The 26,522-nt window shown below is 40.4% G+C and overlaps 1 protein-coding gene across 9 annotated transcripts in view; it reads right to left on the reverse strand.

The window, feature by feature from the left end:
- The window catches only part of bcas3 (BCAS3 microtubule associated cell migration factor), a 531,108-nt gene that overhangs the window by 411,068 nt on the left and 93,518 nt on the right, over nt 1-26,522 (reverse strand). For all 9 annotated transcript variants that reach the window (XR_002276298.1, XM_020616813.1, XM_020616811.1 and 6 more), the window contains 6 exons: nt 19,565-19,672; nt 19,401-19,477; nt 11,026-11,102; nt 10,328-10,411; nt 8,042-8,212; nt 19-112 (listed from right to left, as the gene is read on the reverse strand). Coding sequence is in view for 8 of the 9 variants with exons in the window: in XM_020616813.1 (XP_020472469.1) it covers nt 19-112; nt 8,042-8,212; nt 10,328-10,411; nt 11,026-11,102; nt 19,401-19,477; nt 19,565-19,672 (611 nt within the window). In the remaining variant the exon portion in view is untranslated. The remainder of the gene's footprint in view (nt 1-18; nt 113-8,041; nt 8,213-10,327; nt 10,412-11,025; nt 11,103-19,400; nt 19,478-19,564; nt 19,673-26,522) is intronic.

The following is a 26,522-nucleotide window of genomic DNA, read 5'->3' on the forward strand; positions in this document are numbered from 1 at the left end:
TGCATGAGTGTGTCTTACCACTAGGGTTGAATTGCATGCAGGATATAGGCTTGTCATGGGCTGGGAAGTGAGCCACCACACCCTCTCCGTCCGAGTCTTCACTAACCAAGACCTGTTTTATATACACATGCACACACAAACATACACACAAAGAAAGTCCAAATCATTCTCTAACAATGTGAACATTAAACCCAGAAAGGGGCTTTCCCCTCCTCAAGGATTTCTCTTCACATTCTGGTTTGGTCTGATCACCCCATCAGTGAAATCGTTGGAGGTTAAACTCATTTTTGAATGTGCCATTGCCCTCTTGTGGACAGAAAATAATTAGCATAAAGCCTGACAGACAGGAAAGAAGCACAAAACAAGTACTTTCTTAAAAATCTGTCTCTTATGCTGCATCAAAGAAATTGTAAATTATGAAAAATATGAGCTACATCTTATTAGTCATGGTGATTTCAGTAAGAGGTTGTACTGAGACCAGTGTGGACATGGTATAGTCCAACAACAAAGAAGAAAATATGGACAAATTTAATTTGGCAATCAAGTGGCTTTTGTAATGTGGCTTCAATAATACCCCATGACAGGGGAATTCCCCGTGAACAAGCAGAAAATGGTGTCAAATCTAGCACTAGCTTGCTGCTTCTGTAACTTGTCTATGAAATTCATTTGTAATTGTAATTAAACTAGGGCAAATCTAACAAAGGTTGAGCTGAGACCAGGATCAACCTAAATATGAGGCAATTTTGTGTGTGTGTGTGTGTGTGTGGGTGGGTGGTTGGAAGAGTGAGCAAGAGAGAAAGAGAGAGAAAACATATACACAGGGTTACTTTTGGCCCCAGTGTTATATTAACGATGTCAGGAAGTCTGTGTGAGTATCTTAAGTAGGAACTAGTCCAAACAAGAAACAGCCTCTAAAATCCAAAGGGCTTCATCTTAGACTTACAAGCAAGTAAATAAGCAGGAAAAAAGAAAGAAAAACGGGGGAGAACAGAGAGAAAGAAAGAGTCTGGTGACATGAACCAGATCACTTTTATATGGTGCAGGCAGACAATGTTGTTTTGTGAGGGAATCCTGCTGGAGCTCTTTGAAACAAGAGTGTCCTGCAGAGAACTGAGCCCATTACACAGGGGAGTGCATGTTATCAAGGTACTGTTCCAAATAAGGAATTGCAAAGCCCAAAAAAAGGGGAATATCCTGGACTGCAATACTGACACTGGGACTCACCTCTCTCATATTCCTGCCTATTTCAATTTCTCCAAAAGTCACATCACAACCTCCATCTTAACTCATTCTCCACTGCTTCTCCCCTCCACCCTCCCACTTCTCACTTCATCCTCCATTTCTTATCCACTCTGAGCTTTCCGCTCTCTGGCTGCCTGCCCTAGTCAGTGTTTATGGCCAGTGTACAGTTACAGTGTGTTGGCTGGTGACAGAGTGCAGGCCTGCTTCTGAAGGCTTAGGTCCAGCTTATAAGACAACACACTGGCCACAGGGCAGCTACAGTCCATCACTGTGTAAGAGAGGGAGAAGGCAATTGAGTAGGTGTGTGGTGACTACAAACTGCAAACTGTACTATGTATGCCAACACACCTCATTAAAAACATGACAGCTTCTGCAAGTGTGATTTATCATGGTTTATAGTGTCTGAGGAGAATTAAGGGAATAAAAGCTATATGCATTTCTTTAGACATAAAGGAAGATCCTGTTGAAAGAAACTGGTTGGCATGGTTCAAATCCTGACCAGCGTTAGACCCACACTATTTGTATGTACACTTACTAGATCCAGGTCTCTGTACAGTAGCCTACATCTATGTGGGTTTGTGAAAAATAATACAGTTAAGGCGAATACACCTACATTACCTTTGTACTGTAGACTAAAGATTTTAGAAAATATCAAGTGAAACCAGCATCTACTAATCTGAGACTGACTATATTTTAATGATTTGTAACAAATATGTAGAGAATATACGTTATTATCATTATCCTACTCTCTGCACTATCCCCTCCATGTTTTTATGTCATCACCACACCTTAAATTTTATTCTCTTAATTTTAATTTAGAGCATTCCATTTTGCAGGACATACACTTTATTGATTGTTGTATCTTCAAGTACTCACAATAATGTAAAATTAAGAATTTTAACCAGATTATGCCAGCAGGCCTATTGTTTTTCCGCTCTTGGAGAAAAAAAATGATGATGCATTGTTCCGGTGTGTTCCAGCAGCACTACACCTATGTGTTTTACATCTAAATGCAAAAGAATCTGTATTTTTCACTGATTATTTTGAATAAAGTGCCATGTTCCACCCCTGGCTTCCTACTAGAGACTGTTATTTTGAAAGGGATGTGCTGTTTTCACTGTCTCACTCACCCCAGCTTCACTATGCCAATCAGTGGCTGATTTGGAACACCAGTGGTTCGTGTACTTAACCAGTCTCCACTCTCTCCTCAATGCCAAATAATCTGTTGCTGCCAACTGTTACTGAACCTCTATTTCCTGACCTGTTACTTGCCTGCCTGTATCTCCACCTTCGTAGTCGCAGTCCAGTTGGCCATTCTGACTGTTACCTGTTGCTGATGCCAGACCAGTTTTCTGCCTGCCGTCTCTCTGTCTGCCCGGTTCCTGCCTGCCATTTGCCTGTTTATTCTCCCAGAACATGCTCCACCCTGCCTGCTGTCAATTCTGTTCCTCTAGCCTGACTTCTGTTACCTGTTGTTCATGCCAGACCTGTTATCCACCTTGCTGACTCCTCTGCACCTTGAGGAGTGTTTTCTGTCGCCCTGGCCACTAGTCTAGTCGCAGTCCTGTCCAGCCATTCTGACTCTGTTACATGTTGCTGAGGCCAGACCTGTTTTCTGCGTGTCTGCTCTCCGCCTGCCTCGCCCTGATCTGTGTTGTAAGTCATCTGGTTTTGAGTTTTGATCCACTTTTTGGCTTTTGGATATCTGTCTGCCCTCAGGCTACCCAAGCAGAGACTGTTTCCTGAACTCAGCTGATTTAGCCTAGCCTCACAGAATAAATGGTTTGGACAAAATACTTTACACTATATATACGAATTACTTGTGAGGGAACCCAATGCAAATCCACAGCAATTTTCAGAGCCTAAAACCTTTTTGCAGGACTGTACAAGGCAATGAAATGCAGTTTAGCATCTAACCAGAAGTGCAATAACAGCAGTGAAAAGTGCACAGTATCTATAGTATCAGTAACAGTCAGAACTAATTTACCGACGGATATGTACAATTGATATTTACAGTAAGATATGTATGGTAATGTACAATATACAACAGACTATGGACTCGAATTACAGTAATGGACAAGGTACTGTACATTAAGCTTATAGAACATTAATGCAATGGGATGACATGGGATGAAACAGTGCAGAATAAGACTACGTTCACACTGCAAGTCTTAATGCTCAGATCGGATTTTTTTTGATGAAATCCGATTTTTTTGCGCTGTTGTTCACACTGTCATTTAAATGCGACTGCCATCTGTCTCATGTGTGAACGGTATACAGCCCTGAGGTGACCCGCATGCGCAGAAGAGGACGTGACGTCAGACGCAGCGTACTGTGTTTGCGAAAATAAAAATGGATGCGGCTCGTAATAGCATGTGCATAGCGATGTACCAGTTAATGTGCAATGGCTGGAATAAATAAAAAATAATAAGAATATTAAGAAGAAGGAGAGCACAAATATTGCTTATGGCCTCACCTCCTCCAGCGCAGAATTGTGACATCTGTCGCATTTCAATGACATAAAAATCGCATTGCAAAATGCGACATGGCCGTTCAGACTGAAGTCGCATTGCAAAATATCGGATATGTATCCGATTTAGGACCACATATGAAAGTGGCCTGGGCCGGATTTGAAAAAAATCGGATTTGTGCTGTTCACACTGTCATAAGGTATTCGGATATGGGTCACATTTGGGCAAAAAGATCAGATTTGAGCCACTTCAGCCTGCAGTGTGAACGTGGCCTAAGAAGATAAGTTAGATGAGTGAACAGTTCAATGGATGTAAATAGTGCAAAGATAAAGATAAATATACAGTATCAGCATATAGACAGCGTGCAAATGAATAACAGAGAAGTATTCTGTGAGTATGTGCAAATTAACAGATCACTTCAGTGTTACAGGTAACAGAAGTGTATTGCATGAGTCCCAGGAGGAGAGATGAGAAGGGGTGAGGTGTGTGTAGTGGTACAGAGGCTCCTGAAGCACCTCCCAGAGAGTAGGAGGTCAAACAGTTTGTGAGCAGGGTGAGAGGGGTCCTTGAGAATCCTGCGAACATGTCGGCGACAGCATTCCCTGTGGACACCCTCAATGGCTGGAATTGGAGTCCTTGTGATGCATTGGGCGGTTTTCACCACCCGCTGCAGCGCCTTGTGGTCAGAGCAGTTTCCATACCAGACTGTGATACAGCTGGCCAGGATGCTCTCACAGCAGTAGAAGTTCACCAGGATGGCTGAAGACAGGTGATTCTTCTTCAGTGTCCTCAGGAAATAGAGGCTCTAGTGAGCCTCCCCACTGTCGCCAAGTGCTTGCTCAAGGGGGATTTGTTGGGTTTTCCCTATGTAATAATAGTGATAATAGTAAAGTCTAGACCTTACTTTGTAAAGTGTCTTGAGATGACTTTTGTTGTAATTTGGCACTATACAAATAAAATTTGATTTGTTTTGATTCTTAACCAGGCTGCGGTTGTTGGTGGTCCAGGACAGATCCTCTGAGTTGTGGGTCCCCAGGAATTTGAAGTTGGAGACACGTTCAACAACCATCCCATTAATATGGATGGGGTTGTGTGTGCCTCCTTTCTCCCTCCTGTAGTCCACAATGAGCTCCTTGGTCTTGTCGGTTTTAAGTAAGGTTATTGTCAGCACACCACACAGCCAGGTGTTGTACCTCCTCCCTGTAGGCTGACTCATCATTTTCACCGATGAGGCCGATCACCGTGGTGTCACCAGCAAACTTGATGATGGTGTTGGAGCCATGCACAGGCCTGCAGTCATGGGTGAAAAGGGAGTAGAGGCATGGGCTCAGTACAGTCCTGTGGTATGCCGGTGTTGAGGATAATGGTGGAGGAGCAGGTGTTGTCTGGCCTAACACGCTGAGGCCTGCTGGTCAGAAAGTCCAGAATCCAGTTGCAGAGAGAGGTGCTGAAGCCCAGGTCGCCAAGTTTGGTGGTTAACTTGAAGGGGATGACCGTGTTAAATACTGAGCTGAAGTCCACAAACAGCATTCTTGCATAAGTGTTGTTGTTGTCCAGCTGTCTGAGTACAGAGTGCAGTACTATGGAGACTGCTTCCTTCGGTAGGCAAATTGGTGGAGGTCCAGTGTGGGTGGGAGACAGGTCAGGTGTGCCAGGACCAGGTGCTATAAGCACTTCATGACGGTGGGTGTGAGTGCTATAGGGCGGTAGTCATTCAGGCACGCTGGGGTGGAATGTTTCGGCACTGGCACAATGGAGGTGGTTTTGAAGCATGTTGGCACAACTCCTTGGGCGGGGGACAGGTTAAAAATGTACATAAAGATGCCAGCAAGCTGCCCTGCACATGCCCTGAGCATGCGCTGAGGAATGCCATCAGGGCCAGCAGCCTTGTGTACGTTGATCCAGCTCAGAGCAGCATACATATCAGTGGAGGTGAGTGTGAGTGGCAGGTGGTCTGCGGAGGGTCTGGGTAAAGAGAGCTGATGCGGTGTTAGCTTTAGCTTAGCTCCAACTCCTCCGTGCTTTCCACACTTTTATTTACGATCCCGACACCGCTTGTGAGCGCTTTCACCTGGCCAGGTTGGGTGCATAGGCTCCGGTGTTCTGGAGATTTCAGGGGTGAGTCAAAGATTGGAGATAAAGCTGTTGGAGTGGTGTAGACTGATATCCAAAAGTTCTTGCCGGGTGTAGGATATCAAGGTAAAGCTGTTCTGCACAAACAGACACAAAATGAGCAGGAGAAGCACTGCAAAATTGTGAACTCTGGGGAGACGCTGCGCCTCGCGTTGTCCACACGCCACCATCTTGGTCTTATACGTGTATAGCACTTTTCTATGCTTTACAGCGCACACAAAGCACTTTCACACTACTACAACTACCATTCGCACTCCCAAACATTCACACATCGGTGTCATCACCGGGAGCAACTGGGGGTTCAGTGTCTTGCTCAAGGACACTTCGACATGTTGACTGGACAAGCTAGGAATCAAATCGCTAATCCTCCAGTTAAGGGACGACCCACTCTACCTCCTGAGCCACAGCCACGTGTATCTCTAAATGCACTATACAATATATATGTTTGTTTTTTTTTCGTGTACGTCATAGCTGGTGCATTTTAGCGTGCATGCATCAATCCATTTACTGGTGCATGAAACAAAAGAAAGGAATGCACTATATGTGATAGGGACTAAGTTAGGTTTTTGAATCATGTGTATCATGCTTTTTTAAGCCACATTCAAAATGTTTGTTAGAAACTACACCTATCAGATCAGACAACCTTTTCCATTCTTACAACAGTACAGTGCAGATGTCTCTACTAATGACTGCCTACTGGAATGTATTGTGTCTGAAATTGGTCAATCAAAATTGTATTGCAAAAATCTCTGTGAGAGTGTGGACTTGCAATGCCCTCAGCCTCCTAGGGATTCCCATGTTCATCAGCCAAGTGCCTACATTCTGGCAGAAGAACATGCTGAGGTCCCATTTCTCAGTCACCTTTGGGACTAACTTTGAAACTTGAAAGTATGACCCTGGAAAACCCTCAAAACTATTACCTATTTTACAATGAACAGTAGGGATGTAACAATACAAAAATTAATGGATTGATATTGCCTTGATATACAGTATTTTTCACAATATTAAAAATTTAAAAAAAGATGAAAAAAGGCCCTTTACTAAATAATTAATCAGCATTTTTGAGTGATTTTCCTTTTAATTTAAAGTGCTCCTGCTTTTCTTTATTAAAATAAAAGCAGCCAGCCATGACCTAAAACCTTGGCATGAATTGTCACTGGCACTGAATGACTGAATGATTGCTTAACAAACAAACAGCAGTTAACAGTAGTCCTTTTATGAAATAAAATATTAATGCAACAGCTGGATCTTGTAAATAAAACAAGTCACACTCACAGCTGGATCTTGTAAATAAAACAAGTCACACTCACAGTGGAACATCAGTGTTTTAGTTCCCCCTAGGCAGGTGTAACTTTCTCTGTTTGACCGGTGGTTGGGTTTTTAGTACTGGACCCATTGAAGCAGCAAAAATGAATACATAGTCAAGTTTGCATACATATTCTGCATGTCATTTAAATGTGTATACACTACACTGATGTACTGTTTATAATAGTGTTGTCATGATACTAGAATTTTTAAGTTTGACATAATACCTTGAAAAAAATAGAGGTAATTGATATAATTTTTGATACCACTGGGAAAAAATTACAGCTAAATAAAGGTATAAAATGTTACATTTTATTTAAAAGATAAGTATAATGACAATGAAGTATGACTTTTCTTGGCTAGTAGCACAAAACAGCAGAATAACTGTAAAAGCTAACATACATTAGGCTACCACAAGCGACAAGGCAGAGATCACTGTGAGTGAGTGAGTGAGTGAGTGAGTGACAGTAGGCAGAGCTTTGGCACTTCAGTGGTGTGTGTGTGTGTGTGTGTGTATTTGTGTGTGCATAAACTCATTGTCTGAGAGAAGAGCAAGAAAGTGCAGCTGGTATCGGTGTTTCGATACTACAGAATGAGTATTGAAACTTTTTCAAATATTCAGAATCGATATGTATCAAAAAATCTATATTTTTGACACAACAGTGTACAACATTGATATTAAACAAAATGCCATATGACTGACAAGATTTTCACTGTTGCCTTGATGTAAAATAACAGGACTTTTTAATGTAGTGAGATGCCTTGATGCAGTCTAATGTCCATAAAGGGTGAACAATCGGTGACAGTTTTAAAAATAGAATCACAGTGTACAAATCTAGTATTATTAAATCATTAACAATACAAAGCAAAAGCAGAAACACTCAACTGACCTGTCCTTCAGCAACACTGTGAATGTCAATGATGGTGATGACACCTGGATTATGGGGGCAACGGCGGCTGGCGCTATGAGGTGTGCCATCCTCATCTGGAGTGCCTGCTGGTAGGGTGCCTGCCAACTGGGTGACAACTTTACCCACCATTGTCAGGCCTGTCTTTAAAGTCTGAAAAAACAAAGAAAAAATATTATAATTAAGCTTAAAAATTAAACACCTAGAGTACTATATTCTACATATATATCATACTAGTGATCTACTTATTTAGCTGGTTTCTTAATTTGAAACACTTATGGTAATAAAGATGACCAGAAGAGCTGTGTGTGTACTACTGTATGTTCACTTGATGCCTGCTGATAAGACAGTGCTGATGACTTGCCACAGGAGACACCCATGTGTGTGCATGTGTGTGAGGCTCCTCTGTGTCCGCTTAAGGTCTAGCCAGGGTGTCTGGCTCAAACACACCTCTGTGGCTCGATTGAGGGAAATGGATAGTGCTGCTTAAGTGGAGTCTATCTCACCTACTACACTGTCTTTGCCTAATGGAGTGCAATGCGTGTGACTGTGTGTGTGTAAGCACCAAAAGGGCCCCAGAGAGTCTAATCAGGCATTCAGACTAGGCGGCCCTGTCAATACAGCATGGCGCCTCACGTTTGTTAGGTCTGAGGATCACCCGCTGTCTCACTTTGCCACTTGGCCAGGCACACTAACAGTGTCTGCTGCGTGTGTGCTCCTGTATGCCTCTGTGTATGTGTGTGTGTAAAATGCCAGAAGGACCATCAATTATTAAGTGAGGCGTTTGGCTCCTAATTGATCAACACTAATGTGTTTTCTAATCACTGCAGTTGTGGAGTTCTTAGTGATAGTCCAAACAGGGGCTATTGATCAGCCAGTGGGGAGTGGGGGTGTGGGGGTGGGGTCTGCAGCCAAATCATGTCTGAAAAAAACATGAACATTCACATAAAATCAAAGCTACAGCCTGATGTCAACATCTGAACAAATTACAACCTAATTTATGAGAAAGATCTGCCTCATACACCCAGAAGTGAAAGGCAACAGTTTATGTAAATTTAAAATGAGCACACTGGAAAGAGGGAGTCCAGCTGGTAAGAGCTGTTATGCTCTCTCTTTTCTCTTTCTGATAAACAAAAGCCATTACACTTTAATGCTACCCCTCCTTTTTGTTTCTATGTCTCAGGACATCAGCACTAAAAGCCAGTATGTCGCGCCACAAGTCATAAGAAGATACCTTGTCATCTATATTGAGATATATGGTCCTAAATGAGGACAGGGCAGGCAAGTAGACTGCCTGTCTATATATCAATACCCCCTCCCTAATAGCCCCTAGCTAACCTGCTAATGACACAATGTCCTTTTTGATGTATACCATCATTAGCCTGCTAACGAGACTTCTCTCACTTTAGCTGTGAGCATTCATTAAATAAAGGCGAACGATTACACATGCTCTTTGCAATTCAATTAGCCTCTGAGACTGAATGGAGTAACAAACTAGACCACGGCAAAATCAGAGCAAGAATTAATTTCACCTGGCATCAAAGGAAGATGTTGGCTGTTATTCAGCTATCTTAGAGTTACACCCCTGTGAAGCTGAGTGAATCAGGACCATTTCAGAGAAACAGATTACAGTGCAAAAATACAAATAGGCAGTTTTTTAATAAAGTGTCTCATAAGCCCAGCCCCAGTCATTCAGGTGGGTCAGGAGTATCCAATATCAGCACATTTACAAATGGTGTAGGCAGAGCCCAAAATAATATATGGGCCATGGGCTTTCCATCTGAGCAAAGGCTTAAGACACACCAGAGGAACTTTAGACAGATTATAGCCACAAACTAGTTGCAGTCTGTCCTTCTAGAGTAAGACATGATTGAGGATAATGTTCAATGAAGATAGTAAACCAGTTCAAAATACTATAGATTTTGTTAGGTGCATTCTGTAGAAACAAAGGTTTGTGGTATAAGGTATGTATGAAACCATACATTGTCTGTACCATTGCCCCTTAACCATAAAATAAAAAGAAACGTTTAAAGAAAATGTGAAATTTTGCCTCAGCTGCAGAAAAGCCAGTGATGCTTGAGATCACTCAATTAATGTGACAAAACTTGTGACAGAATACTAGTATTATAATAATAATATAATGAGCACTTTAACTCTGATATGTAATGTAATGTAAGAAGGCCATATAAAATATAAAGTAATAAATATAAAAAAATAATAATAACACAAACAAAAATCAGATAAATATGTCTATGAATTATCACTTACTTTGGCAGCACTGATCACTGTAGCAGTATACGACTGAGCATTGTCACCACAAGCTCCTCCACGAGACTGGTGACATCTTATCAACTGCAGAAACACAGAGCTATAGATAAATTCAAAGCATACAGTAGAGTATAACTGAAGAGGAAAATTGGTGAATTTAACTCAGACTTCAGACATTCAAAAGGGTCCCTTCTTCACTCTTTGGAAAAAATTGGTTTTGCTTTCATTAAAAAAACACTGCACAACCAAACAGCCAATCTGCACTTGTGTCATTTCAAATACAATAATATCTGAATGGCCCTGTGCTTGTATTACTCTTATTGTTCACCAAACTAGATTTTGTCATTTCTGGAAATCCTTAGGCAGTCACACAAACAGTGGTCCCATCTGTCAGTTACTTTAATGGGCCAGCACCAAAACACAGTTATGCATTAAATGTACGGCAGAGTGTGCAATAGAACATTCTGTTTTTTGTAAATACTTAACAATTCCATTAAAATGAAGAGACAAGTAAACTCCTGTGCATCTGTTCATTTTCAAAATGTTATCTCTAGTGGTCTCTTCTTGGAATGAGTTGTCTATCCAGACAGATTAAAGAGGCAAAAAAATTGATAAAAATGCTTTTTCATATTGTAAATATGTCCCTTTTCTGATAGTGCATTTCTACAATGTATAAGTATGTGTGTAGACTACAGTACCTTGTTCTCAGCATAGGCTAGCCAACGGCTTCCAAGAGCTATTGGATTGAAGTTTGGGCCAGTGCAGGGATAGCAGCCTGGAAACACACAAAGACAGTCACAGTAACAGGGGCAACAAGGATAATTATAACAAAAACTAGAAAAAGTAATTCCTGAAGAAATTACATGGGCGTGCTGATATGTTGCAGAAAAGACACTGACCACTCAGAAACTGCTGACTGTTTGGAAAGTTAGTGTATTTATAGATATAAAGACAAAGAAAAAGAGATTAAAGGAATACAAAAAAAGCAAGAAAGGAGAAAAGTTGAAAGAAAAAAGGAAGCAAAAGAAAGTATAGGTAAACATTTTATGACAAATGTGTCAGAGCAATGAGATCTACTATAAATTGGTTATAAAGGTTCAAAATATATAAAAAAAAATAAAGACAGTTAAAAAGAAAAATATGAAGAATCAAGGTCTTAGAAGGAAAAAAGACAAGAAAAAAATGGAAGATTTGAAAATTGAAGGGCAAAGAAAGAGGGATGGAGGAAAGGAGAAAAGAAAGTTAAAAGACTGAAACATAATAGGAAGAAAAAATGGAAGGAATGAAGGAAAGGAGAAGGAAAGGAGAAAAGGGGGAAGGAGGATAAAAAGGGAAAGAAAGGGAAAAAGTGGGCAGAACAGAAGGCAGGTAAGAGATAATAAAGGAAGCAAAAAACAAAGGAAGAAAGAAGGATATGAGGAATTAAGTAAAGGATGTAGAATGTATGGGAAAAGAAAGGAGGCAGGGAAGATGGAGAGGAATCAAGATAAGAAGAAAAAAGGAAAAAGGATGAAAGAAAGGAAGGAAAAAATGAAGTAAAGGAAGGGCGACTGAATTATGGCTGCTGCGTGCTTGTTGCAGAGGGTGGTGCAAACCCCCTGTGTGCAATTAAATCCCCCACAATCATGTCACTACATTTTTTTGAAACACCACACACTAGGGCTCGTGGCTTCTTGCTCATGATTGGCTCTGCAGTATGTAATCTCAGCAAGAACTCCAGCAAAGCCTCGCACTGCGAGTATGTACACACTGTGGTGATGTGTGTAGCATGTAGACCCTTTAAAAGGAAAGGACAGAAGGAAAAAAGGGAAAAAAGGAAGAGAATGAAGGAAGGAAGGAAATCATAGAGAATGAAAGGAAGAAAGGAAAGAATGGAAGATGAAAAAAAGGATAAAAAGAAAGGAGACAGAAAGAAGGAATGAAATAAGGAAAGACAGCTCCATCAATTTTCCCACTGATAAACATTCATACACATATGAGTAATTTACCTTATGATCAAACGCTTAGCAGTACAAAAAAGAATTTTTCCAGATGCTTTCATAAGCTTCCTCCTTGGCGAGTGTCTGTAACTATCTTAAACCATTAATGTGTTTGCGGGAAGTCTCTTGTTTGGAAGATAAATGGGAGTCTAATGAGGGTGACGTGTCTGAGTCTGTAAATGTACATGTGTACACTATGACCTAATGGAGACTGTGGTAGCCAATAAATTAAGGATGGCTCCTCTGCTGATTGACCAGCAAAATAATCTCTGAGGGGAAACATATAGACAGACATTTACACACAAACATAACCGGTGTAAATAAAAATAGAAACCGATAACCCTTAAATGCCAAATAAAACTCAGGTTCATAAACACATAAATGTCTTTGGCATTATAAGAAAATATGTTTCCATTCCAACTCAAAGAGATGTGAAGGTATACAAGAACAAGACAAATAAGAACACTGAGCAAATTTAGGTTAACATCAAGGTGGTGTACGAACTAGAGGGGCATCTATCACTTCTGCTGCATGCCTGAATCAGCCAAATGATATTGATAGTGATTGACATTGTCATAAGTATCATTCGGTGAAAGCAGACAGACAGCGACAGACTGCCTGTTTCCACTAGGCCTAAACATACAGGCAACAAAATCCAATAATGCCATACCCAGTGAGTTCAAGAACACAGGCCCTGTGTCGCACACACACACACACACACACACACACACACACATTGAGCAAATGTAAGTGCCTAGAGGTGTTGGGGGAAAAGCTTGCTGAAATTATTTAGTGCTCTGGGAGCAGATGAGGTGGAGGCAGACAGTAATGTAGTGAGCTGTGTTGCAGGGGGTTGAGGTAAGCCACAAGGGCTGTTGGTAATGCCACTGAAGCCTTTTGAGCCTCTCCAAGGCTGAGGGGTGCCCAGGCACTGAGATAGTGTTTGACATCCTGGAAGGAGAGCGAGAAGCTGAGCAGGGAGAGGAAACAGACATGATAGGTGGAATCAAATGAAAAGAAAGTAGAATTCAGGCTTCTGAAGGCCAAACCCTCAAAGACCTTTGTAAACAGGGCAATAGGTATTCATCATATTCTAATATTACATTTTAAATTTAGACTTTTCAAATGTTCTGTTTCCTTGAGACAGAAACAAAGCCTATCAAAAATAAAAAAATAGTGACTGTCTTTTCTGTACATTAGGATCTCACATATATCCTGTTTCCACTTCACCGAGTCAGCAACACTGTCTCACCAGGAAAGTCCTTATTATCAGCCAAGATGCATTTAACAGTGACACAAGCTCACACTGTCAATGAAAAATATGCAAATAACAGTACATTACGACAACAAATCTGTACAAGAAAATGTGATCAGCAGGTTTCATGCAAGTTCTGTAATTGTAATCATAATTATGGCCATAGAAGATCAAAAGATTGAAGATCAAACTGCTGTGCTTGCAAATTGATGATCACAGAACATGGTGCACTGCCAGCGTTGCCCCAGTATAAGTTTGCCTTTCCCATTATCTGCAGCAGCAGCAGGCCCAACCACATTTAACTGAAATGAAGCCTGTACAATGAATTCAAAAGTGAATCCCAGTTCCCGTAATTTCATCCATGTTTTCCTCACTTTTCCTTGTGTCTTAGTTATGCCCTCATAAGATGTGAGGAAGAGATGTAAGGATTAAATGCAAGGACAGAGGAACTGAGGAAACATGTTTAAAACGACATGAGAAGTCCTTTCCCCCTATTCTAGATCTGAAACATCTTATCACCAACTGATTTCTGATAAAGGGGTGTATCCTCACCCATGGCTCCTCCAGGCCGCCTCCTCATTCTTCAATTTTCGTTCCTCAGAACAGGAATAAGAACTTTGAATTTTCCCTTCATGATTGTGAACCAGAACAACTTCCAGGGCGAGAGAGGATCAACGAGCAAGGAATGATAAAATAATGAAACTGGGATTCACCTCAAGAGTGTGTTTTGTGTGCATTCAGCCAATCAAAACAGTGATACAATGCTGCTGTTGTGCCGTCATTCTTTGTAGTACAAAATTGCATAACCATATCATAAACTGCAGCACTGCTCTCATACAGTCTGTTATCACACTTCTCATTCTCAGTTTCACCCATATTATAACTTTGACATCATACCCTTTTCAGTGTTAAATGCACTAATGTGCAAATGGGCACCTAATGTGGCCATACTTTGTCTTCTAGCTCCAGATACTCAGGACAACGTCCTTATTTCAAAAGTGCTACTTTTTTTAAAAAAGTAGAATTAATGGGAGACTTACTGTATGTCCAGGACTTCTATTTGAAGCCTATGGTACAAAAAGTCTTATCACTTAGATAAACCTTGTAAGTATAAATTTATTAACTATAAATGTGCTTGAAGAGTGGTGTTTGTGTTTACTTAAAATTAAAAGATTGAACCATCAAAGTAGTGATAATCATTCCTTTGCTTCATTTTTATTAATACTATTACTTGTTACTTATATACAAATATATATATACTGTGTATATATATATATATATATATACACAATACTGTACTGCCAGCAGCCACAGACATCATTTTATTGTACCAAACAAACAACAGGACCAAACAATGATTATTGATTGCTGTTTGCTAATTGCTGTTAAAGCTAGATCGTGGAATCAAGCTGCACAGAAAAGGAAAGTCTGCTTCTGGTGGTGAGTGAGCTGCAGTTCATAAAAACATGACATCTCCACCATCATATCCATGGAGAAAAAGTGGATATGCAGCAGGAGAATGACTCATCTAAATCAGAGTGCTGCACACATCACAGGACCCTCTGTTTACTGCTTTTACAGCCCAAACAGGCCAAACAATGTTATGAAGAGGAGGCCCCTGCATTCAGAAACAATTAATAACTATTGAGCATGTTTGGTTTCCTGTGGCCCAGACACTGAAATTGGAAGGCAGGCAGACAAAGAGGAGACACATTAAAGCCAGCAAGTAAGGTCAGTTTACTCCAGTCAATGACTTAAGTGGACAGCAATGGTCTTATAATACAGTCTGGCCTTTCGTTCACAGCCTCCTTGAGGAGACATTGCAGCTACAGTCAGGAGATTGCAAGTGCTGTGTTGTAAACCATTTTCCTGTGTGGAGCTTTAAATGGAGGGCCTCACAACATTTTATTACAAAAACAGTTAGTCAAGCACTCAGGTAGTTACAATGCAAAGTGTGAGAGAGCTGCACTCCAGGAGGTCTTAGTGGCAGGTTGTATGAGTGTCCCCACTGGGGAATCGGCCAGGGTCAGATAAAAGGTGGGGTGGGATGTCTGACCTTGCCTTGTAACTGTTCTGATTGGATCACTCTGTTCAAATAACCAGAATAAGTAGTTATAACCTTACTTAGACCTGAGTGCCTCCCCTGAATACTATTTGACTCAAATTAATTATCATGTGGTTGTTTTGGAGGGTCTCAATACCTTAACGTCCAAGTAAAATTATAATTAATTAATGTTAGCCTTTAAGTAAAAAAGTAATATTTTTCAGCTTCCTGCAGTGTAGCTGTAGTGACAGGAAGAAACTATTTAAATTAACTTGTGCTGGTTACTGCAGCTTAAGGGACACACCTCATAATGTATTGATATCTTTAAGTAATTAGGTTTTAAACAGCATGGTCTTGGTAAATAGTGCTTTTCTATATGTCGAAGAGCACGCAAAACGCTTTACACTATTTCCCATTCATGCACACAACCACTAACATTCACACACTGGTGATATCACCAGGAGCAACTACAAGTTTAGTGTTATGCACAAGGGCACTTCACAAACTGGAGAAGCTGGGGATCAAACTGCTGCCCCTGCGGTTAGGTGATGACCCAGTCTACCTCCTGAATCTAAACTAGCGACGTGAGTGAGTGAGTGGGTGAGCAAGAGTGAGGGAGCCACACTGTGGCTGTTTTCAGGGCAGGGGTTTTGTAATAGTGGGGTTAGCAGTAAAGACTGACTGTACAGTAGCAGTGTACATATAGTCACAAGAAAAAGTAACGGATCTGTTTGCAATTTCCTGGTTTTCTGCACAAATATCAACAAACACAGTATTTCTAACCTGATAAAACACAGTCATGATCTTTCTTGTCTTTACTGAACACACCCATTAAACATACAAAGTGATGGTGGAAAAGGTAATGAAACAGTGCTTGAAGCACTTTTGGCCACAATAACCTAAAGCAAGCATTTCCTGTAGCTGTGGATTAGACCTGCACAACATTCAGGAGGAATTTTGTCCCATTCTTCCTGACAGAACTGCTTCAGCTCAGCCATAATTGTAGCACATCAAATGTGAACAGCTCTCTTAAGGTCATTCCACAACATCTCTATTGGGTTGAGGTTGACTATCCGTCGCCATCTGAATGACAAGGGACGCTACGGTAGGAGACCCAGGGGGACCCACTGCTGACATAGAAACATAAAAATGCCAGATTGGAGTTTGACATAACTTACCCAAGGAAGCCACAGTCCTTCTTGGAGAATGTCTTGTGGACAAGTGAGACTAAAATAGAGCTTTTTGGTCGAGCACATCATTCTACTGTTTCAGAAAACAAAACAAGGCCTTAAAAGAACACGGTCCCTACAGTCAAACACGGTGGAGGTTCACTGATGTTTTGGGGTTGCTTTGCTGCTTCAGGCACTGGATGTCTTGACTGTGTGTATGGCATTATGAAATCTGAAGACCACCAATGAATTCTGGGGCCCAGTGTAGGGCCCAGTGTCAGAAAGCTGGGTCTCCATCAGAGGTCATGGGTCTTACAGCAGGACAATGACCCAAAACAGACTTCAAAAAGCAGCAGAAATTGTTTCAGACAATGTGCTGGAGAGTTCTAAAGCTGCCAGTAATGAGTTCAGATCTAAATCCCATAGAGCAGCTGTGGAGGGATCTCAAAAGAGCAGCTGGGAGAAGGAATGCTTCAAATCTGAGACACCTGGATGGCAAAAGAAGAGTGTTCAAAAATTCCAGTAGAGAGGTGGAAGAAACTCACTGATGGTTACAGGAAGCGACTGATTTCAGTTATTTTGTCCAGAGGGTGTGCTACCAAATATCAGGTTGAGGGTGTCAGTTGTTAGGTATTTTTAGTCAGATAGATATTGGATAGATACTTTATGTATTAGAAATGTTTAGTGGAGATAGGATGTATAGTTAGACTGTTAAATGCTTAGGCCTGCTTATGAGTTTCTACAGGGTACATCTGGTCAAGGATACCTAGAGAGAAGAGTTGATGACTGTCAGCAGACAGGGTGTTTAATATTATTATTACGACGTGTATAACTGTAGCCTTAGCCATAATATGCTCTTATGTTTAAGTCACGACATGTACTAGAGGTCGTGTGAGAATGTTTTTAGCTACACACCACTTAACCAACAGACACACACATTCACACATTGATTTGCTTCATGTTTTGACTACTGTTATGGCCAGCTGCAGAGCTGGCAACAGAGACGTCTCGGTTGACGTTTCTGTGCAGTATTGGGCTAGCCCAACCGAGGTGATATAATGTTTTCTGTGTGGAATGTAACAGATTTAGCTTTATTCTCTATTTTTTTTGTTTTGTTCCAATGCAAACCAAAGAAATACGCACGAGAATACCAAAAAATTTGTGATTGCAACTATTTTCTGGGAGAAGTGGCGTGTTATCTGATAGAAATACAGGGGTGCCAATATTTTTGCCCATGACTGTATAGTAATCAAACAGTTACACACAGACAAGTTCATTCACAAGTCACCCGGTCAGTCCACTGCACCTGTCAAATCAATTTGTCACTGGTGAATTACATTAGTTTAATGCCCACCATCTCAATGTGTTGTAATCTCCACTAACTTGGTGACTTTTCTCCAGGAGTCTGGCTCTTAGTCACTCTGGTCTGGTGTCTGCTACAGCTGTGGTGATAATACTTTGCTATATGTCACTTTCTCCGGTTACTACACTGCTAAAGCTGGCGATGTGACCTTTTCCGGGTGCATTCATTTGTTCTCTGACAATGTTCACAGACTGTGCTGCCTGTAAATGTGTCATGTCCAACTGTCATGTAGAGGAAGTTGCTATGCAGTTGTGCTGTGTTTACAGTAGACACAAAGCAGGGCAATGAGCTGGATGAATTGCATTATTTTAGGGCCCACCAGTTGAATGCTGCCCACTTTTTTGGTGAATTTCTCTTCAAATTGTGACACTGTGTCACCGGTTTCATGTTCATGCAGAATTGACGCAAGCAGGGAGAGAGGGAGGGCTGGGTGGAGCGGAGGCGATTGATTTTATAATTTCATGCTAGCACTTTAAATAATTATCTTAAATACAACAGATATATTAGATACCAATAGTAGTACTACATTGTACATGTGGTATACATAAAAAGGTATATTTAAAGTATATTTATACATTTAACTAGAGGAAATTGTTTTAAATATTATATTTAGCTGAGTCCATGTTTGTGTTTGTACTTCTTGCAGTCATTCAATGGATGGTCCTGTTTATTATTATTTAGGACAGCCACACCTATTGCCCATCCCCAATTCTGCATGCAGCAGCCAATTATCTGCTTTGTGTTTGACTCACTTGTGTTGATGCCAGTGTATCAGAGTCACTGATCATGTTTAATAATGTTAATTTAAGCAACATTAGCTGTTAGTTTGCACCACTGCATATGTACAAAATATTGGGGGTTTGGCTAAACAGATCATAAATTAAGTATATTGTATGTTTTTATTGTAATAAACTAAAAACATTTCACGTGATGACAATCTACAGAAAATGTGTGCTATTTGTGATCTGAATAAAAATTGATCTTCTGCAGCTTAACTAAACTTTCTTCCTTGTCTTTCCAGGGACTAAGTACTGTAGCTGGTTACATAACATACAGTATATACTGTAACATGGGTAAAAAAAAACATTTAAAAATCATTCAAAATCATAGACACAACAGATGCTCTTTTAAAATGGTATACTGCAATATAAATGATTTTATTACTTCAGGCCACACAAACTTTGGTGTGCACATGGGATTTTTAATGGGATTAAAAATAGCTGACTTCATAAATCTTAAAAATTTTATGTTCCAAAAACTTACTTGTAACAAAGAACTTCTTGGTGAAGGTGCAGCTGTCAAATGCTGCAATCTTCTCTTGTAGACTTACAACAAGAATACTGCAAGAGGACAAATAGTCAGTTAACACAGTGAAAATACACATTCTCTGTATCATAAAATATGACTGATCAGTTGATCCTACATACTGTTTGTTGCAGTGAAGATCATAGATAGGTGTCTTGAACTGAATTGATTTCACCATTTCCCCTGTCCGTAGAGAATATAGGTCAGCGCAGCAGTAGGGAGGGCTTGTCCTGAAAACAGAAAAACAAATACTTAAGTCCTCAAGTAATTATTAACGAAAATTCAGAGGGCTTAGAGGGTTTCTGGTGTCATCTAAAAACCATTTGCACTCTTTGCCGATATTAGCGTTCCACTGCTTGTCCCTTGTCAATTTGCTATTTTCCAGATAGCACCTAAACACCCTGTTTAAAATTTAACAGGCATTCAGTCCCCAGTGCAGCTGTCTACACCATCAGCATAATAGATCGCATCTCTCCTACATGCAACTGTCTTTTGCCATTCACACATTTTTTCTTTTCCAATTACAACTCAGAATGAAAGTTATTGGCCTATGAATAATTCATTTCTACTATCTCTGCTGGTCAGGAAAAATGAAACAAAACTCAAATCAACACAAGATTAAGTTATGTTTTTACATAAGCATGCCCAGACCAGGCTGAATGTGATGATGCCTTAATTTTAGTTGCCCCCATCTTCACACTCATCTTCAACAGGTCACTGGAGCTGTGTGAAGTCCCCTCCAGCTTCAAATGCTCAACCATCATCCCAGTCCTCAAGAAAACCTCCATGAGTCAACTGAACGACTACAGACCTATTGCCCTGACATCTGTAGTTATGAAGTCCTAAGCACAGGTGCCCCCCAGGGATGTGTGCTCTCCCCTCTGCTGTTTTCACTCTACACCAACGACTGCATCTCAAATCACACAGCATTATCAAGTGTATGTAAAAAAGTTCTAGCAACAGCATGTAAACTTGTTGGGTTTTTGTTAAATGTGGGCCAAAATCATCACAATTAAAAGACCCAACAGCTTAAACTACTTCAGTCTGTGTGTACTGAATTGATATAATACACGAGTTTCACTATTTGAGTTGAATTACTGAAATAAATGAACTTTTCCACAATATTCTAATTTATTGAGAAGCACACGTATATCAAACACTGGTAGATTATGGCTGAAGCCACTGCTCTTATGTATCTGGAGGATGGTTAATTCCACAGTTTTATACTATAGTCAGATATTCGGGGCTACTTATACAAGCCAGACTACAGAAAGAGGGTGCCAAAGCTGAGAGGCAGTCACAGTTGGCCAGTGAGAATCTGGAAAAACAAACGCTACGTCTGTGGTAACTGTGCACTGATGGAAACAGAACTGGAATATGAACAGGGGTGTGGTGGAAACAATAAGTGAGCATCATGTAAGTGCAAAGTTAGGCTTGTCACCTTTGTTGTGTTTGTTTGTGATGTTACAGAAGTACCGGAGTGCACCTATATTGCATGTATGTAACACCAGTGATTAGCGCTGTTGCCTCACAGTGAGAAGGTTCCGGGTTCGAACCTGGGCCAGCCCATGGACCTTTCTCTGTAGAATTTGTGGTGTTTTCTCCAGGTACCCTGGCTTCCTCCCACAGTTCAAAGACATGCAGCTTAGGTTGACTGGCAATTCTAAATTGTCCATAGGAGTGAATGTGGTTATTTGTATATATGTCAGCCCTGTGGTAGACTGGTGACCTGTCCAGGGTGTACCCCACCTCTCGCCTGATGTCAGCTAGGATTAACTCCAGCCCTCCCGTGACCCAATTCAGGAGTAAGCAGTATAGATAATGAAGGGATAGATGGATGGATGATGTTGCCGCCCACACTGTACCAGTTTTCCATCTCTCCAAGTTTCATTTGCTACCACATCTACTTTGCAGGTGTGAAGACAATAGCTCTCATGGCTGTTAAGGCTTGCACCAGCAGTGTTGCTGCAACTAAGATGGGCTCTTCAATGTCTAAATAGACTGTCTAAGCAGTTTGGGAGAAAAACTGATTGGCCCATTGTGAAAATTCACAACAGACAATGGCCAATCAGCACCTGCAGAAATGAGGCTGAGAAAAGAGAGGGAGTGAAAGAAAGAGTGCCATACAGAGTTGAGTTGGAAAAAAGAAATTAGAAAAAAAGACTGCTCGTCTTCTCTTCTGAATAGGAAAATGAATTCATGTTTAATTGCATTGTTAAGTATTTTAAAGGCAGATTGTCAAAGGCATCAATGCTAGTTACCTACCACTTGGGTGTGCCTAGTTTTACTGTTACCATCTTAGCTGGTAAACAGCAGGGTGTTTTGCTGCCTTTTCATTTTAATTAGTTAACATTTAATAACAACACCATTATATTTTACCAGCAAAAGATAGTAGCTGAAATCACAGTTTTTTGTTTGTTTTCCTTTTGCAGCACTGCATCCCAATACAAGGCAGGTCAACACCATTGCGGACAAAAAGCTCTTCAAAACAAACAACAGCTGAGCTCTGCCCAAGCTGAGATCTGAGTGCAGCAACTTCCCTGCATAGGTATTTTGAACATACAACCCCAGTGAAAGACCTGCACAGGCCCAACTAATAGCAGCAGTGTGGGAGTTACCTTGGAAACGTCTAAGCACAATGCATTCTGTTTGTTCCAGAATTTTACACCAAGCCTTAACACAGATGTTTGGCACATACAAGATGACCCCAATCTGCTCAGAGTCAATCACTGGCGATCGGCACATAATGCATGCCAGTTAGTTTTCTGTCCGAATTAACCCTGACTTGCTCTGAACTAACACCCATGTGGGCAACAATATTCTGATGGGATCAAGGCGACTGCAGTTTTTGGAGCCAGGCGCTGCAGCTGCTCAACAGCAATTGCAAGAGCTCAGGACATGATGGGACTTTGGTGACCTTTATCAGTCTGAGAAGCTGAATACAGTCAGTACACAATACATTACATATACATAGTTCTCATATACTGCAGGCAGTCTGTGATAGTTCTGCTCTACACTATGAACTGATTGGTGACATAGCTTAATAATTAAGGGACACAAAAACCTTTGGTAAGCAGGATGGGACGAGTCTTAGATCTGTATAGAGGTGAAGCGGCGGCAGGCTAAATATCTGACAGATTAGATTAGAATAACAATGGCTATTAATGTATTTATATAGTTTCAGATCAAGCCTGGTCAGGTCAAATATAGCAGCAAACTGATATGATGAATGCTGTATATGAGAAATATTGGCCATATACATTTTCATGTACAATATTATGGAGATCAACATAAATAAGCATGTTATCATTCTCATCATATAGAAGAATGTCATTAAAATAACAGCTGTTTGGACCCTGAGTAGAAGCTGAAAAGTTTTATTTGATGACATTTTATTAAATCAGGATCAGATCTAACAGGATGTGAGTCCTTCTGTGACTTCCTGTACAGATTGAAGGCTGGTGGAATGCTCCTGAACTGTCCATCTTGACTGCTGTCACCACCTGCTCTTGTCTGCTTACCAGGCGAGTCACAGGTCATCTGAAAGGAGACCGTTTTCTGCCATTTTCTCTGGACATAGACAACCAATTTCAAAAGTAATTGCATCTTTCAATCACATAAATAAATTATTTCTACGAAATGACTTGCTTTCTATGACGTTTTCTCTGCAAGTGCTCCAATAATTGAAGCTTTTAATAGACCTGATGACAGTAACAAGGTTGTCCGTTCAGTTTTTTTATTCCCCTTGCTTTCACCCTTATTTCTTTCAACCTGGATTCAATAGCGTTAAATGAAGCCAATGTGGAAGCACCAAAGCCTGCAGTTCCTCAAACAGCCACTTGAGGCTGGCTCCAAAAGGGAGCCAGTCCCCACGGACTCCCATGTTAAAATGTCCAAATTTACAGCAGAAATAGACAAGTTTACACCAGGTCCCAAAAAACTATTTTGGTATCTATAGCTAATATCCCCTTCCATGACAACTGTACAGGGGTGAAAGTTTCTATATAACTTGCCCATATATAGATATATTGACAATAAAAGTTATGCATACTTAAGGGCAGGGCAGCTTTGAGTGACAGGTGGGAGGGTCCTGCCATAGGTGACTACCCGCTAGCTGTCTGGTGAGCTCCACTCATGCTCCACTTCTTCAGCCATTTTTTTAGATTAGACTTTGCAGGTGGAGTGAAGTGCTATCAATATGGCGACGGCTATACTGAGCTTCAAAACCACTGTTCAGAAAACCACTGGGTGATGTCATAGTGGGTTTGTCCACATTTTATATACAGTCAGTGGTTTTGACATGGTCTTTGTGTATTTGGGCAGTGTTTGCCATGTCTTACAAGTATGTCTTGGCAGTGTTTCTTTCAAGATGACAGCAAACACCAATCAGTGTTAGTGATGCTAGGGGAAACTGTGCTGCATGTATTGGCTAATGATGACTGGTTGAGAATTACAAGAAAGAGATTCTTGGTAAAGTTCTTAAGGAGACTGAAAGAGCAAAAGTGAGGTCAGGGGTTCACAATCTTTTCTGGCCTGTAACTTGTTTTTTCAGTCCCAAAAAGTGCCATAACTAACATATAAAACTACAAGTTTTGAGAAATTAATTTGAGCAAGGTATACTTCTGTACTATAAGCCATCCCTGGTAGGCTAGTGGTTGAGGTGCAGCGCTCTCGCCGCTGCGCCCTCGCCACTGCGCCCTGGGTTTGAGTCAGGGTCACGTCAGGAAAGGCATCCGGCGTAAAACATGTGCCAAATGTCAACATGCGAGTCATCAGTGTGACAACCCCTAAACGGGAAAAGGCGAAAGTGACTTTCTATACTTCTGTACTATAATTTAAAAAATGGGTGAGGGGTGGTGGGCCCAAAGGATTGCTGTTATAAACCTAATTCACTCAGGATTTTGTCAAAAAATTGATATTAAAATATAATTTATATCATTGAAAGAATCTGTCACTTTTGTTGTTAGGATCAGACATCTCCCATGACACTGTCTGTATTAGTATGAGGACTAGGCCCTATCAAAAAACTGAGAGTATCTGAGCATAGATGAGCAGCCTCATCAGCTATACTTTATAAAATGTCTAAGTTTTAATTATCAAAGATGGCACTGTTGCAGTGGTTGCATGTTGCAGTAGCTTCCCTCTGTCAGACAATGTATACTGTATATACGTTAAACATATATTCATTGTACACTCATTTTGTTAATTTCTTACCTGCACCTTATTGTAGTATCTGCCAGATTTGCACTCATGTACATAGTAGCCTTGTATATTGTGCATTGTGTATTTATTTACATTGGGTATATTTTATATTTTTGAGAATATTAGAATATTATTTAATTTGTGTTTATTATTCACATATTGTATTCTACTTATCATTTCTACACTTGCTTGTCTTGCTACTTCCTTGTAATTACATATAAAATTCAGCAGCAGTGTTAACATAAATTCTTTGTGTTAGGTGATTGAACTGATACATCAGAAAGCTTCAATGTCTGAAGAAAAATGGTCAATGTATTACAAACTGTCAACAACACAAACGCATGTCACTATATAAGTGAAAATTTTAAATTAACTCCCCTTCTGTCTTCTAAATTAACCAATCTGAGAATGTCAATGAAAAGGTTTGTCACAAACAAACAACAGGTCATAGTGAGCCTTTAATCACCACCTAAACCAAGTTTGCAGCTGTCAAGAAGTATCTGCTATTCTGGGCTGACACAAAATTGCACCAGATAACATGGGCACAAACAGGACTCCATCAGCTAATGATGAAGCCAGCATCCAGCAGTACTCCGTCACAAAGCCTTTTAGCGTAGGCCTGGCTCAAAAGTACTGACCAGGACTTCACGTGTACTGTTTTGATGTTAACACAAATGTCCTTCAGCTTGTAGGTTAAGTAAATATTTATGAATGGTAAAAGTGATGCCACAGAAAAAAGTTTTGAAAAAACCCCAATTTTTCATTTTTCCACGTTCATGATAAATTTCTCTGCCAACACTGCAAAGATCCACATGCCGCAAACATAGCTACCACCATTACCAATCAAGTATACAGACATTAAGATTAATACAAAAATTTCACTCAACGATAATTTACTTTAAGGCGGCTGCATCATCGATTTCAGCATTATCAGAGTATGATCAATCCAATTCAAAGCTCTATCCCGAAAAAAGGGCCTCTGGAATTGATTCAAAGGGACAACAATAACCTGCTATTATAGAATCAAAATGGCACAGGGTTCAATTGCTTTGGTTTTGCAGTATTTTAACAAATGACCCAGTTCTAATGGAGGCAATGCAGGGTCAGATTTAATAAGATTTCCTGATGCCGGGGACACTGAGGCATAGGCTGAAAGCAAGGCTAAATCACAATTATCATTATGAATCATGGCAGGATGTCAGTCCTTGCACATGTTAAGGTGATGCCGAGCACCATTCCCAAGCTCAGTAACAGGCCTATTAAGATGGCCCTATTAGATCAATGTGTCAATTATTATTACTCAAACTGGCCCTTGGGTCTGAAAGGATATAAAATAAAGGAGAGAGAGAAAACCAGGCTTGGCTCTTTTACTTCCTATGATGGGACAAGAAGCTACTCCAGAAATAACAGAGAAAATGGAGTGGCCTGACACCAAACACACAAAACGCAAGATGATACTGGAACATGATCTGAGAGAGAAAACCATAGTCTCCTGATTTAATTCATAATATACTATTTTCACACTTCATCTTATTAGGCAAAGTTCTTGTACAGCCACTTTGTTCAGACAAAATCAACTAAACATACACAAAAATAAGTCACACCAGCAGTTCTGTGAGATTGTAATTTAACAGTGCTTTGAACAATCATCCTCACAGTAACAATGTTTGATTTGATTTGATTTGATTTATTCTTTCAAACATGCATAACAAATGACATCAACACACACACATGATTACACAAAGCCAACCACAGCTAATCCAGAATCAGTTTGCTTATACCCAGCACATGTTTGAATGGAGTAGGAAGAAGTCAGACTTATCCAGTCCTACCCCAGAACAATCATCTTATACAAAAAATTTCATGCATCATTGGCTG

Source organism: Monopterus albus, unplaced genomic scaffold, assembly GCF_001952655.1.
Source record: "Monopterus albus unplaced genomic scaffold, M_albus_1.0 scaffold179.1, whole genome shotgun sequence".
Classification (NCBI taxonomy): Eukaryota; Metazoa; Chordata; class Actinopteri; order Synbranchiformes; family Synbranchidae; genus Monopterus; species Monopterus albus.